The 16,947-nt window shown below is 36.8% G+C and overlaps 1 protein-coding gene across 1 annotated transcript in view; it reads left to right on the top strand.

The window, feature by feature from the left end:
- Positions 1-15,846, top strand: part of LOC128868684 (acetylcholine receptor subunit alpha-like 1) — a 185,005-nt gene extending 169,159 nt beyond the window's left edge. The window contains exons 7-8 of the mRNA XM_054111065.1: positions 9,353-9,621; positions 15,627-15,846. Of these exons, the coding sequence (XP_053967040.1) occupies positions 9,353-9,621; positions 15,627-15,833 (476 nt within the window). The 3' untranslated portion in view covers positions 15,834-15,846. The remainder of the gene's footprint in view (positions 1-9,352; positions 9,622-15,626) is intronic.
- Positions 15,847-16,947: the final 1,101 nt, after the last annotated feature.

Raw genomic sequence — 16,947 nt, 5'->3', positions numbered from 1 at the left:
TATTAGCAATATACCCCATGAGCAGGTCTACAGGTAAAATTTGCCAAACAGTTAATTCATGAACGCCAAATTATTGAGAACGTCGAGATATCGATGTTGAAGGTTGTTAACCAACATTTTGCGCTACAGCAGCAATATTCGCAACAGAGCTACAGTTTTTGGTCTGCTAGTCCTTTTCTATCCTCGACAAAACTGATTCTGTTGAAATTCTTCACCAACCTAAGAATTACCGACTCATTCGGATGATTATTTCTAACAATAAAATCACGAATTTTGCCATCTGTTGTTCTTAAAGTTCATTTTCATAGTAAATTTCAATAATTTTAACACGTTGTTCTATGTGTATGTGTCCATGGTTAAATTTGTAGACCAACTTTCTTAACGACGCTAGTATTATGGCCATCCTGGGATACGCACTGTGTTAGTTTCCAACATTTTGAAGATCGAAACTAAACTGCTGTGCTTTTACGTTTCTCCCCTCACTAAGGTACTAATATCGTGGATCAGGTGGTCAGTAACCTACTGAAGCTTAAGAAATAGTACTTCACTGGTAGAGTCCAAAGTATGCGTCCCCATATATTCAATTGTAAAAACCCCAGGGACCGGTTTTTTTCTAGCCTATGTGAGGTCAGCGTTAACTCGAGCTGGAATTTTGCAGCAAGCGGTCTAAGCTATGTGAGACCATACAGTGCATTTCGTTAAAGGAGCACAAAAAGATTCAAAGATCGACTTTTGAAAGTACTGTAAAAGTAGAAAATGTTGTTTGTTACCTTGGACAAGAAAAAACATGCCAAGTACTTGCTGAACAGAGAAGACTTTTTACTATTTTGCAGTCCCAAGTCGTCGTTTTGTTAGTTCCCTTTTGCCATTTCTATTATTATGAGGTGATTTAGCACTTTACAGCTTTAGCACGAAAGATCTGTTGAACCCTCTACATCGGTATTTGTTTATTGTGTTAGTTTCTGATCCTAAATAACTTTCCCCCACCCTACTCTCCTTCATTTCCACTCCCACAAACCGGGGAGTTATTGTTGCACTATCCGTAAGCTCTTTTAACTCTGAGCTAAAGTTTACTGTTCCAAGTATTTTGGACATGGCCTAACTTTTTTAAAATTTATTTATTTGAAAGCTTAAGTGTAGTAAGAAGTCAACTGAAATCGAAACAAAAATTGCTTTGAGATTTATTCAACATATTGGAATGGAGATTTTAAAAGTCAAATGTCTTGGGTTCAATTTAACATTTTTATAATTGGTTCTTGGTAATTTTTTTTACTTTTGGGAAACATTTTTTTTTTTATTTATTTTTTTGTTAAACTTTTTTGGGAAAAACATGTGTGTGTCGTGTATGAAAAATGCCACCATTCCCCTGATTTTTGAAGTGAAAACTTCTTTAGAATCGTTGGGAGTGATTTGAGACTGGATGAAACGAAAAAGCGACACCAAAAAGAAGAAGAAAAAAGATATACGTATATATATGTATGCATAGAAAATGCTTCATTACCAGGCACACAGAAGGATGGCATAAGCAAATTTAAATTTGTGAATTTATATATGTGTGTATATATGCGGATATATGTATATATGTTGTGTGTATGTACATATGTGCCTGGCCACAGCAAAACATACGGTAAAATTTCTCAAGAAGTCCAGCGCGCATTCATAGGCACAGCGCACATTCATAGGCACAGCATTGCATGTACAGTAGGGCGGGTCGATTTAAGAATCGCTCATTGCTCTATGAAAATCGTATTCTAGGGATCAAAATAAGAAACTTTGCCGAAGGAACCATACCTCTAAAACGAATTCTGATGTCCTCCAATTTCAAAATATCACCATTTTTGGCCTTTACATGAAAAAATCAGCTAAATGGCTATGTTGTTTCTTTATTTTTATTTATTTATAATATTATCTATTTTTCTCTTAAGAAATTTATTTAGTCAGAACATATGTAAATGAATGAATGTGAGTTATAGAAAAGAAACTAAAAAGTTCGACCCATATTGGGGGACATCAGAAATCGTTTTAGAGGTATGGTTCCTTCGGCAAAATTTCTTATTTCGATTTTTTTGCCTTCCCACAAATCGACCCGGCCTAATGTACAGTAACCTTGAACAGGCAGCTGCGGTTGTCGAGCATTTAGAAACATATATTTACATACATATATGGGTGCAAACATATTTACGGAGCCGCGGGCACTCGACTTGACAAAAATTGAATATTGGCAAATAATTCTACGCGAAATATTCCAATATTGACTATTTTCGAATTGTCGAGAAAATTAGCATATGGGCGGCTCGTTTTATGAATGAAAGTACTTGCTCTTAGAACTATGAGCTCGAATTTATAAATCAATTTTTTGATGATGAGTTTTTGTTGCACAGTACAATAGTTGAAACTGTTCGGCGCCGCCGCGACTGTTCAGCGCTATGGCAACTAGGATGATGGCCGCTACGCCTGCGCCTATTAATGCATTTTGTTCTTGTAGTCGCTAGGCATAGAATTTTAGCTTTGGACGACATACGCATTTACAGGAATAAAGTGAGTGGCCTGTGTGTGCGGTTGTATGTAGATGCATATGTGTATATTAATAAGCATTGTTTTGCTGGAAGTTCAGAACACAAATATGTATGTACGTACATAGGCTAGGCCATAGTATAGCATACATACATATGTATAAAAAATTCAAACCAAGCGTCCTACGAATGTTTGCGTGTATGTTAGTACGTCTGGGTATTATACGCGTTACGACGCTCATAATAGCAACCGCGTGTGCTGTATTGCCTCCGTACTTTTATATTCGTAAATATTTTCATTTTGAAATATTTACCGCAATTAGGCCGAAAAATAATGCAGAAAAGTGTCGTGAATATCGACAGAAAAAAAATCAATAAATAGCATCACGGAATTCATTCACGAAAATTTAATAAAGTATATGTACACCAGAAGTATCGCGGATACTTAGAAAAGATTACGATATAATTCCAATGATTTTAAGTGGCGATTTTAACGTAAATTTTGCATTGGACACAGCGGTTCCTTTAATTGACGTTCTCAATACAATATTCAATTTAAAAATGTGTAACAATCGCACTGAATCGACAACACAATCAAAAGCAACCATTGACGCGGTATTTCAAAGACATGTTGACAACATCGAAACCAAAGCATTTGTATCATATTTTAGCTATCAAAAGCCACTCGTATCATTTGTTGAAATTGAAAATATTGAGGATGAATAATAATAAAATGAAGAAAATAAAATATGAACTTTATAGCAATATTATAATGAACCTATAATTATCCCGCTCCTAATGCTGCTTTCGTCTCATTCTCTCTCAGTTTGTTTTACGGAAGGTTTCACTTCTATCGCGTCTAACCGTATTTTTTTTTCTAATTTGTTCATTAAAATCGGCCGCTGTAGCCAAATGATTAGTGCGTGACTACCATTCGTGTATGCGTAAGTTCAAGTCTCCGTGAAACATCAAAATGCAGAAAAAGTTTTCTCTTATAGCGTCGCCCCTCGGTAGGCAATGCAAAGCCTCCGAGTATATTTCTGCCATTAAAAATCTCCTCATAAAAAATATCGGCCTTTCGACGTCGGCTTAAAACTGTAGGCGCCTTCATTTGTCGAACAAATGCAGGAGCAACTCGGCCAAACACCCAGAAAGGGTGCAAGCACCAATATATAATAAATAAATTTATATATACAGGGTGGTTGATGAATTTTGCTACATTAAGAAACTCAAATAACTTTTTTTTTAGTGTATGGAATTCATTTATATTATTTTTTTTTCAAGTTGAAGGTCATTAAATTTTATTAAATGTAGCTTAACTAGTTTTAAAAATAATTTAATTTAAATGCCCCCCATGCTCGTTGACACAAGTGCGGCATCTTAGTAAAAAGTTGTTCATTGCTGCTTTGAGAGTTGCGACAGGAATAGCCGTAATTGTTGCCCGAATGGATTGTTTTAGTTCATCCAAATTTGTTGGCTTTGTTTTATAAACTTCTTGTTTACATAAACCCCACAAGAAAAAGTCAGGTGCAGTAAGGTCAGGCGACCTGGGGGGCCAACGAAATTCGGAGTTTCTTGAAATCAGTTTATTGGGAAATTTTCGTCGCAACTCTGTCATAACAGTCTGGGCTATGGGAGACGTTGCCCCATCTTGTTGAAACCACACAGAGTTGAAAGGAATTCTCTTTCGGCGTAGTTCTGGATAGAAAAATTCTTTCAGCATTTTCAAATAACGGTCTCCAGTAACCGTAACGGTGTGACCATTTTCTTCAAAAAAATAAGGCCCGACAATACAGCGTGAAGAAACCGCACACCACACTGTCACGCGAAGAGGATGCAATTCCGTCTCGTGGAGTATCTGTGGGTTAGAAGTACTCCATATTCGACAATTTTGTTTGTTCACATTGCCGTTTAAATCGAAATGGGCCTCATCAGACGTGAAAAGGCAGTTTAACATGTTTTGGTCTTCTTCCACCATTTGCAGGATCTTCTGGCAAAATTCCAAGCGAATCGGCAAGTCTGCTGCATTCAGTTTGTTAACCATTTGAATTTTGTAGGGAAATAAGTCTAAACCTTTGTGCATTAGTGTTTGCAAAGACTGTCGGCTGACACCAAGTTGAGCAGATAAGCTTCTTGTTGAAACCCTTGGATTGCTTTGTATAGCTGCAGCTACAGCAGCGATCGTTTCCTCCGTCCGAACTGGTGGGTTTCGATGATAAGGCCTTCTTGCGACTGTTCCTTGCTCAGCAAAATTATTCACCAGTCTCATTATGGTCCATCTGCTCGGGGGATCGCCGCCAAACATCCGCCTGTACTCTCTCTGTACCAAAACTACGGACTCCAGTGCGTGATAGCGGCGGACTATCCAAATTCTTGTTTGCGTGCCCCAGTTATCCATTTTAATAAATTTTAAAGATCAATCTGCAAATTAAAACAAAAATGGAACAGATAACTTAAAAAGAAAAAAGTTATTCAATTTTTTTTTGGTAGCGGCTTTCATCAGCCACCCTGTATATATATATATATGATCGCTGAGGGCTTTATGTGGTATTCCATCCACTTTTCGAATTATACTCACGGTATTTCACACTACTTCGCTGTGAGTATATTAATTGAATATAACTTCAAAAAGTGAATGGAAACCCACCTTAGTGATTACTGATCATAGTCTCAACAGATGCTTTCCATTTCGATTCAACCGGGCTATTCGATTTATCGGCACTTTTGTTTTTCGGCTCGAAACCGATTTTTTCAATTATATAGTTTTTTTTTTAATGCTCATAACATAGGCACAAATGAACACATTTTAATGATTCTGGGTTCAAAATGATCGTCATTACTTACACAAGCGACTTCATGTACAAACAATAGCAAAAAAGTAGTTGAAAATTTTTTATTGCTAGAAAATTGACTCGATTTCATGATGCAGTCTGACCGCGCTCATCATTTTCCTAAAAAACTTTCCGTGTTTGAAAATCCTATACCTATAAACTTAGGTATTTTTTGCGTATGCTTGTAAACAATAAAAGTTGACAGCCGATTGGCTTCAAATTTGGATGAGTTTGCTTTATAGCCGATTAGGAGAAACCCACGAATTTTCCGATAGGTGACACTGGGGCCCATATATAACTAAAATCGAATTTATGGTCCGATTTGGGTCGAATTCAAAACATACCTGCAACATTTATTAAGCTGCACGAAAGCATAACTAATAAAATGGAAATATTTACCATCTCGTTAATTTGTCCTTTGTTTAAGGGAGGAAACCGATTTAGGAGGCCAACATTTTTGTGTTTTTCGAGAATTTTTTGAACAAGAAGGTATAATCAGAAATTGTTTAAGTTTAGAGGATATTTTATTTATATTTTTAGGGACACTTTTAAATTTTTTTTAAGCTATTTCCGCGGGAGATAGTGGCGTTAGAGCGTGCTGTCCATGGACGATCGCCATTCGAGTGTCTTGGTGGTGGGAATTACTGAAGTTGCAATTTTTCTCTGAAATCAACAGCAATTTTTTTTTATTAGCAACATAGTTCCGCTTGAACACAAAGTAGTTTTTTTATACTATATTTTTTCATCTATTTTGCCTAAAAATCCATATTTTAAATAATAATATAATTCCAGAATTAGATTCATATAGATTAGAAATGAATAAAAAAAAGTATCCCGAAAAATTTTAGAGCGATTGGTCGATAACTTTTTAAGCTAGAATGCCCACCAGTTGAAAAAAAGTAGTTTCGAGAAAAACGCCGTTCTAACTAACGCGCGCTACGGTGCGGAACCGACGGGCAGTCACGTAAGTGCTCATAGAATCGGGAATAATGGGAATTTTGCTTTAAAATTTTTACCGCATATTCTTGAGTAATTATATTAACGATTTATGCAATAAAAAGATCGAAAAATACCCGCTTTATAATAATTATATAATAAATAATAGTGGCATAAAAATCATCATCGGAGTTTTTTGTTGCTATAATTGCAAGCATCATTTAAAAAGTTTATATTATTTTATCGGCGTACATTTAGCTGAAGCAATAAATCTAAATTTTTATGTCTCCGAAATCATGGATTGAAGATTTCCTGGCGAGTATTGTGCCATTTAAGTAACCCAGAAGAAGTTAGTCTGGGGCAGTCTGGCCAAACTCGCCTAATTGAGAAATCAAACGGCATGAAAAACTATTCCTCAAACTCTTAATGATGTAGCACCGACTCAACCAGTTTCGGTGTATTAAGAACTTATTCAACATCATCCTGTACTTTTCGTCAGTGACGCTTACAGAGCTTTCATTGCCGTCTTCCAAAACCAAAAAAAAAATAAGACATTAAAAACCGGGTCCTATCGTACTTTCTGAGTAAACCGCGCCCCATAGAGTGTTTGCAATTATGTCTCACGGAGAACACGAGAATTTGCTTTTGCTTAAAATTAGATAGTTTGTACATTTAGATACACTTACAAGTCCAGATGGAAATTTATTCTTAAGGAATTGCGAACATACAACCTCCAACCTACAAAATTAAATTGTTCAAATCAGAGTGTATTACCTTCTAGCTTGGTTCATATTTCTCAAAGCTCGAAAAATATATATAAATTAACATAATTTGCTTATTAATTTTTTTTAATAGTCGCAAAAATAAAAAAACCGTAAGTTTTTTTTCCAGGCTCAAGGGAATGAAGAAATTTTATATACACATTTTTTGGCATACTACTGTGGGCAAAAAGTAAGGTGACTTTGGTTGTAAAATGAAAAATCTTTATTTATTCTTGTAAATCAATTTCATCCCCTTCAAAATAATCCCTTCTCGATGAAATACACTTATGCCAACGATTTTTCCAATCCCCGAAACACGCCAAATAGTCCATTTCCGGTATAGCCATCAGCAACTTCTTCGATTCAGCTTTTATCTCCTCAATCGACTCGAGACGCGTTCCCCGGAGTGGTCTCTTGAGTTTTGGGAATAGCCAGAAGTCACACGGAGCCATATCAGGAGAATATGGTGGTTGCGGAACGATATGCGTTGAATTTTTGGCGAAATGGTCACGAAGAACGAGTGCAGTGTGAGACGGTGCATTATCGTGATGCAAAAACCAAGAGTTGTTGGCCCATAATTCTGGTCTTTTTAGCCGAATTGCTTCACGTAAACGACGCACAACGCTCAAATAATATTCCTTATTAACAGTTTGGCCAGATGAAAGGAATTCATAGTGCACCACACCACGAAAATCGAAAAAAACTGTCATCATGACCTTTATTTTTGAACGACTTTGACGTGCTCTTTTCGGTCTGGCCTCGCCTTTAGCACGATATTCGCTTGATTGGTCGGTTGTTCCAGGGTCGTAATGATGCATTTGAGCTTGTCCTGATATTCTGAAAGCATTGTTTCATACACATCAACGCGACGACTTTTTTCCAAGAAATTGAGAGTTTTCGGTACCAAACGAGATTTGACTTTTCGTAGGCCCAAATGGTCTTTCAAAATGGTTTTCACAGATCCTTCAGATATTTCGATCATATCAGTAAGGTCTTTAACAGTCAACCGACGATTTTTGAGCACTAACTCCTTCACTTTATTGACGTGTTGGTCATCTGTTGACGTCGATGGTTGTCCGGAGCGCTCCAAGTCATCTACACGTTCTCGACCCTCTTTGAAGTCTTTGTACCACTTATAAACATTTTTCTGCGACATGGTCGAATCATCAAATGCCTTCTGCAACATGCTAAACGTTTCCGCAACCGAAATTTCATTCCGCAAACAAAATTTGATGGCACTTCTCTGCTCAATCAAATCAGACATTGTAAAAATCGAAAAATGCACTCTTGGTCGTTTGGTAAACACAAGCGTAAATATATTACTGATAATTACATTGATTGACACATGAAAGCTGGCCCAGATGTTATTAGCAGTGCTGCCAACTCATGAAAAAAATAACTACAGCGAAATTTTAATCCCGCGAGGGTTGACAAATAAATTCACCTTACTTTTTGCCCACAGAGTACGTTATAATATCGGCCTTTGAGTGAACTAATACTTAGAATAACCTAATATGTCGTAAATATTTTTTCCTAAATGTTTTGCAAATGCATTTAAAATTCTGTTTATTAATTGTAAATGTTTTTTCTTGCTATTTTGAGTTTTCAAGATTTGTATATAGATTCGTAATCAACACGCCTAAAACTACAGACATACATAAGACATGATGGAATTAGAAAAAAATCACACCACAATATTTTGCAATTGTCAACTTCGGGTACAGTTTTGAAGTTTCCATTTTTTTTTTGAGGTTTGCGTAACTGTTTAGGGGTTAAGAAGTTGTTATTTTAGATTCTTATGATATTTTGGAAATTTTGTTTGATGCTTGCCTCCACTATAGGAAAAAAATGTCAGCTAAGTAAAAAAATAATTAAAAAAAAAAACAGAAATTCCTGCAGAAAGCAAGGCAAAGCAATAAAAAATGAAACTGCCTCGCTCACTCACACTTACGCTATGCGAGCAGATTCCCACTTCGGTAGCAAGTGGACAATAGTAAATAGCAAAAAGCCATATTTTGCCAATTTTCCGTTTCTTAGCACACTAACAACTAATTCCAAACAATAACTGAACTTTTTTTTACTTTAAAAAATTTAACACAAACTAGGTGATTGTATTATTAACTTTACTTCAGTGTAAAGGCGAACCTAAGCAACAAAATCGTTTTTAGTTGCCCTGCAGTAAGAAAAAAGTCTACAGTTAAACTTTTAAGACTTTCAGTCATATTTTCATAAGATCTTATTGTTTAAATTAAATTGTATTAATATTAAATTGTATTAATATCTTCCTTTTGTTTTTCTCTCTTCCTTGCAGCACTTCCTGCCTCGCATCGCTTCGACTTGGCCGCAGCGGGCGGCATTGCGACCTGTTTTGGTGATCCGCCCCTAGCCTCAGCACTGCCACTGCCCGGCGCCGATGATGACCTCTTCAGTCCATCGGGTAATGGGGATCTAAGTCCCGGTTGTTGTCATGCCGATCTGAGTCCGACCTTCGATAAGCCGTATATGCGGGAAATGGAGAAGACCATCGAGGGTTCGCGATTTATAGCGCAGCATGTGAAAAATAAAGATAAATTTGAGAGTGTAAGTACAAGGGGGGGAAATAATGTGGTTAAGTGCTTTGAGAAATATAAATATTTATTGGTGTATATGCATATAGAAGTGCATGTGGCGCCTGCGGTCGAAATAATGATGGAGTGCATACCGTGGCTAAGAAATTTGGATTTATGCTGTTGAATACTTTTTTTGTTGTCGATTTTATTTATGAAAGTAAACAGTGAAATGGTTAAAAAAAATAGGAGAATAATTCATTTTAATTTTATTAAATCTACATTTCATACGACAGTCAAAAAAATAGTGCTACGAAAGTTCTCATTTCATTAGATATACTCGTAGCGATAGAATAATAAAGTAATGATTTTAGTAGAATTTAAAAAGGTATGTATACGCATTTTCTCAAAGTTTCTTTGAAAGGTTTTTTTTTTGTTTTGTTTCGAGCTTATCACTTTTGCCAAATCTGAGTAATTTTTCTTCGTTTTTTTTCATTTTTTTTTTTTTTTCAAAATAATCGTTAGATAGGAGATGGGTGAGGTTATTAACCGATTTCGTCCATTTTTAATACTAAACTCCCTTGGACGAGGGTCTGGAGGACGTCTCAAAAGCAGATCCCCCAGCTCTACTCAGATTCGCCAAAAGTGCTGACATCTTACATAATGTCTACTTTCGGTATTCATAGAGGTCGGTCTCCGTCTGGTATCGCTAGCCAAAAGGTCTATGCGTGGCTTGTTGCCAACCACGCTAACCTAACCTACCTTGGACGAAGGACAATGTTTGCATCAAGTTTCATTGGATTATATTCATTTTTTCTCGAGTTATCGTGCAAACGGACAGACGGATATAACCACATCAACTTCTCTAATCATTGTGAGCATTTTGGTAAATTTATTACTGTATCTCTGTAAAATATCTCCTTATACTGAGCCTTCCCAGCTACCACCGTCCCTTATATAAGTGCTATACTACACTTAGCAGTTATGTAAATACTGTGATTGTGGAAATTGTTGTAGTTGGCATTTTTCAGCGTTTCTACTTTTCCACAAAAATTACTACCTTCAGTTTCATACCTTAGATTCTGTTTTGGCATATAATTCGACCTCGTAAGATGTGCATATCTGTGTATGTACATTTGGTTGAGTGAAAAATTTGTTCACCCTCTAATCAACGCAAAACTTGCATTGAAGCATACATTTAAGTGGCTTTTTATGAGAAATCTGCACATTACTGTACTATCTATGTACATGTGTAAGTATTCCATGACACTGAAGGCAGCACACAAATATGTCACTCATACGCCCCGTAGAACAGCAAAGTACTGCTGTTGATGACGGCAAGCTACATTCAGTAATAGATACATATGTATGTGTGCTTATTTGTTATTGTTGTATGCTTGTACATACGTAAGTACGTCTACACGTCATCCAAAATGGCAGCTGATGCAACGGCAATACCAGCAGTTGGCGTAAAATTGTCGAGCAGCTAAAAAAATTAACCATTGCCATTACTGATGCTTAGTCGCTGCTGTGGCAGCTGCACTACTGCGGCTGCTTACCATCATTGGCATTATTGATGATTGCGGCAAAGCTTGCTTAAATCGAATTTCTACCGCCACCACTGTCACATTCATAATCCATGCGGCTGATACTCCTCTCACGCTGTGTGGCACTTCCGTTGCCTGCTAGCCTTCCTGCCTGATTTCATTTGCCTCACTTGACTTATCGTCTGTACTGATTCGCAAATATGGCAACTCCGAGCGCCTGCATTTTACATTTGCATTTGAAATAGCGACAAATGGTAGACTACGAGTAAAGCTTCAAAGGCTCTTAGACCACTTGCCTTCAACACATATTTAAACCCATATGCCATTGCATCAAAGCAAAGCAGGGTGTACCCATGAATATGTGTAGAATTGTGAATTGAATTGTAGAAAAATTTAACTCTTCGATTTCGTTCAAAATCGAAATGCGGTTAGTACAATCTGTCTTTCTGTGTGGTAGCTAAAAAACTAAGCGCATATATATGCAGTATATCACCTAGAGATACCATTATTAGCAGAGATTGTTGATCCCGTAATTTCGGGGTATTTTTCATTAAAGTTCGGGATCCCGAAACTCGACCCGGAAGATAACTCTTAGGAAAAAATAACTTAGTAGAAATTCAATATTCGATTTGTTTAAACAAAAACAAAGCATTTTAACATACTATGTTATAACGAACGATGATTAGGTTTACGTGTATAGCTCATTTACCACACTAATACAATAATCCAACGTTGTTAACAAATATTGCAAGAATTTTTTACATAAGAGGGGAACTTGATTACTTTTGCAAATCCCATTTTATTTTTTTTTTTTTCTTATTTTGACACTATTGAAATAAATCAAATACAAAACAGTTTTTAAAGCAGAAAACGTGAAACTTTCTTTCCATTAGCAACATATTCTTCTTCTTAATGGGCGCGATAACCGCTTACGCGATTTTGGCCGAATTTAGCAAATCGCGCCAGTCGTTTCTTTCTCGTGCTAACCGGCGCCAATTGGGCACACCAAGTGAAGCCAAGTCCCAACGGAGAGGAGGCCTTCCTCTTCTTCTGCTACCACCAGCTGGTACCGCATCGAATACTTTCAAAGCCGAAGCGTTTGTATCCATTCGGACGACATGGCCCAGCCAACATAGCCGCTGGATCTTTATTCGCTGCGCTATGTCTATGTGGTCGTAAAGCTCATACAGCTCATCGTTCCATCACCTGCGACATTCGCCGTCGTCAGCGTGCAAAGGTCCAAAAATCTTGCGCAGAATCTTTTTCTCAAATACTCCAAGCGTCGCCTCATCGGATGTTGTCATCGTTCACGCTTCCGCGCCATACGTTAGGACGTTAGGACGGGCATGATAAGAGTCTTGTAGAGTGTTTGTTTTGTTCGTCGAGAGAGGACTTTACTACTCATTTGCCTACTTAGTCCAAAGTAGCACTTGTTGGCAAGAGAGATTCTGCGTTGGATTTCAAGGCTGACATTGTTATCGGTGTTAATGCTGGTTCCTTAATGAACGAAGTCTGACGTGGGTGCCGATGCGCGAGTACGCCGACTGTTTGTTTGATAATAGGAGATACTTCGTTTTGGCCTCGTTCACCACCAGACCCAATCGCTTTGCCTCTTTATCCAGTCGTTCTAATAAGCAACATATTACCTTAAAATAAATTAAGAAATTATATCGGAATTCATATTAACCAATCCCGATATTTTCATGAGGTGCCGAGGCTCATATTAAAAATTTCAGTATTTAGAATCTAATAAAATGTCAATATGACGAAATCCCTAGATTATAAGGTCCTGGGATCAACATACGTAATATCAACTATATATATGTATAAACTATTGAGAAATTAGAGCAAGGACGGTTTTAAAAATTGGCTCAAATGGAAGTTCAAGCATTCGAGCATTCGCTTACGGGTACACACACGCGTCCATAGGTACGTACGTATGTATGTAAGTGGTAACAATGATTTCAAATACTTTTTAACAAAAGCATCATTAGAGATATGAATGCACCACTGCTGTAGCATTTGAAAATGCAAAAAGTTGACCTTTTACGATCGGCTGCGCTCTGGCACAAATTCAAATACCGATTAGTAGCTATGAGTTCAAGCTGCGGCTGCTAAATTCCGTCTGTCACAGTTGTGCCAATAAACAAAATAATAGTCAATCAAGTCTAATTTATCCAGCATTAGCTTTAATTTAAACAGACAGATTACATTTTAAGCACTTTAATAAATGGTGAAATTTTAAATAACTAAAAATCGAAACACCAGTTGCAGAGTTCATCATTATAAATTTATTATTGCAGTAAATTTTCTCCTTACCTCGCAAACTCGCCAGACTTAGCATCAAAATGAATAACAACGATATAGTCCTTGTGATTAAAGAATGCTAAGGCAATAAGAGTTAGTGTCCAAGATGGAAAATTTTCTAAAATTGGTTGGCGCATGACTACCATTCGGCCATTCGGAATTCACAGAGAGAACGTAGGTTCGAAAGTTGTTTCTAATACCGGTCGCCCCTCGGCAGGCAATGGCAACCCTCCGAGTGTATTTATACCATGAAAAAGCTCCTCATAAAAATATCTGCCGTTCGCAGGCGGCTTGAAACTATAGGTTCCTCCATTTGTGGAACAACATCAAGACGCACACCACAAATAGGAGGAGGAGCTCGGGCAAACACCCAAAAAGGGTGTTTTTTTTTTTTGCTTAATGAGCAGCGGAGCTTTCTAGCGCGCAAAATCAAAAACGGCTGTTATACAGAAGATCAAGTAACTGGGTTCGCGAATAGATTCCAGTGGCTTTCCAGCATAACAGAGTGGAAATATATTCAATACGTTTTTTTTATGTACTACCCATCTTTGCTTATTACCCTTCAGAAAATAGATAGTTCAATTGCAATAAATGCGCATGCTTCAAAATTTAGCTGGACCAAAATTTCAAAAAACAGTTTTTAAATGTTTTAAAAAGAAAAAAAAAATGGGTTTATAAAATAAATTAAAAACCTCCATCATAATCTTCATCCATTTGAATACCCACATGATCTACCATAAATAGTTCTATAGCCTTATGAAAGTTGTTTGATCTCTTAGATTTTTACGCTGAAAATTTGGAGCTCTTTTAAAAACTTATCCCGGCGTGACCCAATATTTCGACTATATGAGGACAGGTGGGAAAAAGTTGATGTTGCTGGAGAAGACCTGATTAGCTAAGAGAAGGAAAAGTAGTGAATAAAAAGATTTCACTCAATTTGCTCGTCCTCTCTCTCTACTTATAGCACATTTCTAAGCAAACAATAGAACTACTCTAGCGGCGTTTGGCTGTAAACCATTCATAGCCCTGTGTTATTTTTTCAGCTCAAATCAATTCTGTTGGTGTCATGGATTTTTCATGGAAAGACGTTTGTCACACATCTTGAATTTTTTTCATTTTTCATGAATCTATGAAATGTAGATAGGTTGCCGAACAGGTCACCTTGGAGAGTAAAGAGAGATTTCATTGCATAAGATGATGTCGAAACATAAACCTTTTTGAGATATTCGATATTAAAGATTGCCTAGCAAACATTTTTTGTTGTTGGTTTTTTTTATATATTTTTATATAATTTTATCTATTTTTAGTCAATTAAAAAATACCCAAAAAATGTTTAGGCAAACCCTAACTACTGTCTGACTACTGTGTCGTTTTAGCCATTTAGCACATAATACCACATAAAACCTTGATCAAAAGTTCCCGGAATATATTCAAAAAAAATCGAAAGCAAGTTTATTCCTCCAAAGCGATATTATCGCCTTCAACGTACCCTACATCAGATAGAACGCACACATGCCAGGGTTTGATCCAGTTCTAGAAACATTTTTGGAACTATATTTTCGGTATAATCACCAGAGCCGTCTTCGAGTTTTCCTTTACTTCCTTTCGCCTATTAAATGGGCTTACCCTTAGTAGTTTTTTGACTCGGTGAATTAGATCGTATTCGTTTGATCCAAAATTCACTGATAATGATAGCACTGGGCGACGGTGCGTTATCATGGTGCAAAATCCACGAGCGCCTTTGACCTTAAGTACCTAGAACGACTTTCCCGTTAACCCGGAATATTTTTCGTGTTTTTCGAGCGGTTTTGGAAATATATGAGCGTAATTTGGATTTTCTTATTAATTTTTCGATTATAAACTTCTTACTTGATTTCGATTTTTTTGTACCCAACTTCATGCGGCTGAAACACTAAAGATTCAGATAAATAACGATTTTCCTACATATATACGGGCATACCCCGACATTCAAGTGAAATTAACGCAGTTTCCTGATATACCGTGGCATTTATAAATTCCAGAAAATATGCCACGCATTCACTTTGCTGAAAGTGTTTGGGAAATATATGGTAATTTGATAAGAATTTCCCATGAATGTCTGGAGCATACCCGTTAAAACATTATTCTCTGTGAGCTAAATAAAAAAAAACAGACTTACATTTTCACTCTTATATTTTCTTTTCAGGTGGAAGAAGATTGGAAATATGTTGCCATGGTATTGGATCGTCTATTCCTGTGGATCTTCGCGATTGCATGCGTGGTCGGCACGGCGCTGATTATCCTGCAAGCGCCCAGTTTGTACGATCAATCACAACCGATCGATATTTTATATTCGAAAATCGCTAAGAAGAAGTTCGAACTGCTGAAAATGGGCAGCGAGAATAGCTTATAGCGACCACTTGGGTTCGCATCGGGCTGGTGGAACTTAATCACCAGCTCGATGCGAACCCTCTTCGCCGCACGCGATGATGATCGCGGATAATACAACGATGCCATTGCAATGGTCGAACGTATTTTACAAAATTATATTGGTGCTGGCGAAGAAAACGAGAAACGAAATCAGACAGAAACAGGAGGCGGAAAAGTAAGCAAAATAGATGAACTAGTCAAACAAGTAGAAAAAGGTGAAGAAGCTGAAAAAGGGAAAGTAGAAGAAGTAACAAATAAGGATGACGCGCATATCGTCCTAATACAAACAAACCTAACAAATAATATGAATACGAAATTGAAAATAGTCAATAAACAGAATGAAGGTGAAGAGAAAGAAGAAGCGTTAAGTGGACGTGGGCGTGGGTTAGGTTATGAACGGTTTAAAATTGTTAGACGCACTGAAATAGTAGGAGAGAATACGACACGTGTTGTTGGAGAGCAATTGATCAAAATAAAATTGTTGCCATAAAGTAGTTGAGAATTAGTGAAACACCAAAAAATTAGGCAGAAAATGAACATAAAACCTGAGAACTGAAAACTGAACGAAACGCTCAAAATCAGTTCGTACATGCATACATATACACATATACCAAATACAATGTGTAGGTGCATATGTATGTGAAATAAGTGAGAGAGTTGCCAAGGTAAGCAAAAACAAAAACCAAAAAAAAACAAAAACAAAAACGCGTCACATTTTAGCGCGCAAATAAGCTTCAGAGAGCGCAAGTTGAGCGTAAGTTTTGAGCAAGTTGTAGTTGTAAATGTAGTGTTGTGCGAGTAAATGGCGTAATATAGGGGGAGATTACACATGACGAGAACTCACTCAGCCATCCAGGTATGATTAAAGTTTGGTAAAAAAATGAAAAAAAAAACAAAAACCAAAAACAATAAGAAAAGAAGAGTATTAATAAAATTTATTAATAACAAAAAGAGAGCTATGTATGAAAATCGAGTATTATGAAGGACTAATGTTTGTTTACTAATCAGCTGATATGAAACTACAACAGTAAACGAGTTTATATATCTGTAGGTATTTAAATATGTGTATGTATGACTAGGAGTATGAAATATTAAAT

This window comes from Anastrepha ludens, chromosome 2, assembly GCF_028408465.1.
Source record: "Anastrepha ludens isolate Willacy chromosome 2, idAnaLude1.1, whole genome shotgun sequence".
In the NCBI taxonomy this organism is placed as follows: Eukaryota; Metazoa; Arthropoda; class Insecta; order Diptera; family Tephritidae; genus Anastrepha; species Anastrepha ludens.
This window is presented reverse-complemented; position numbering and strand designations above follow the sequence as displayed.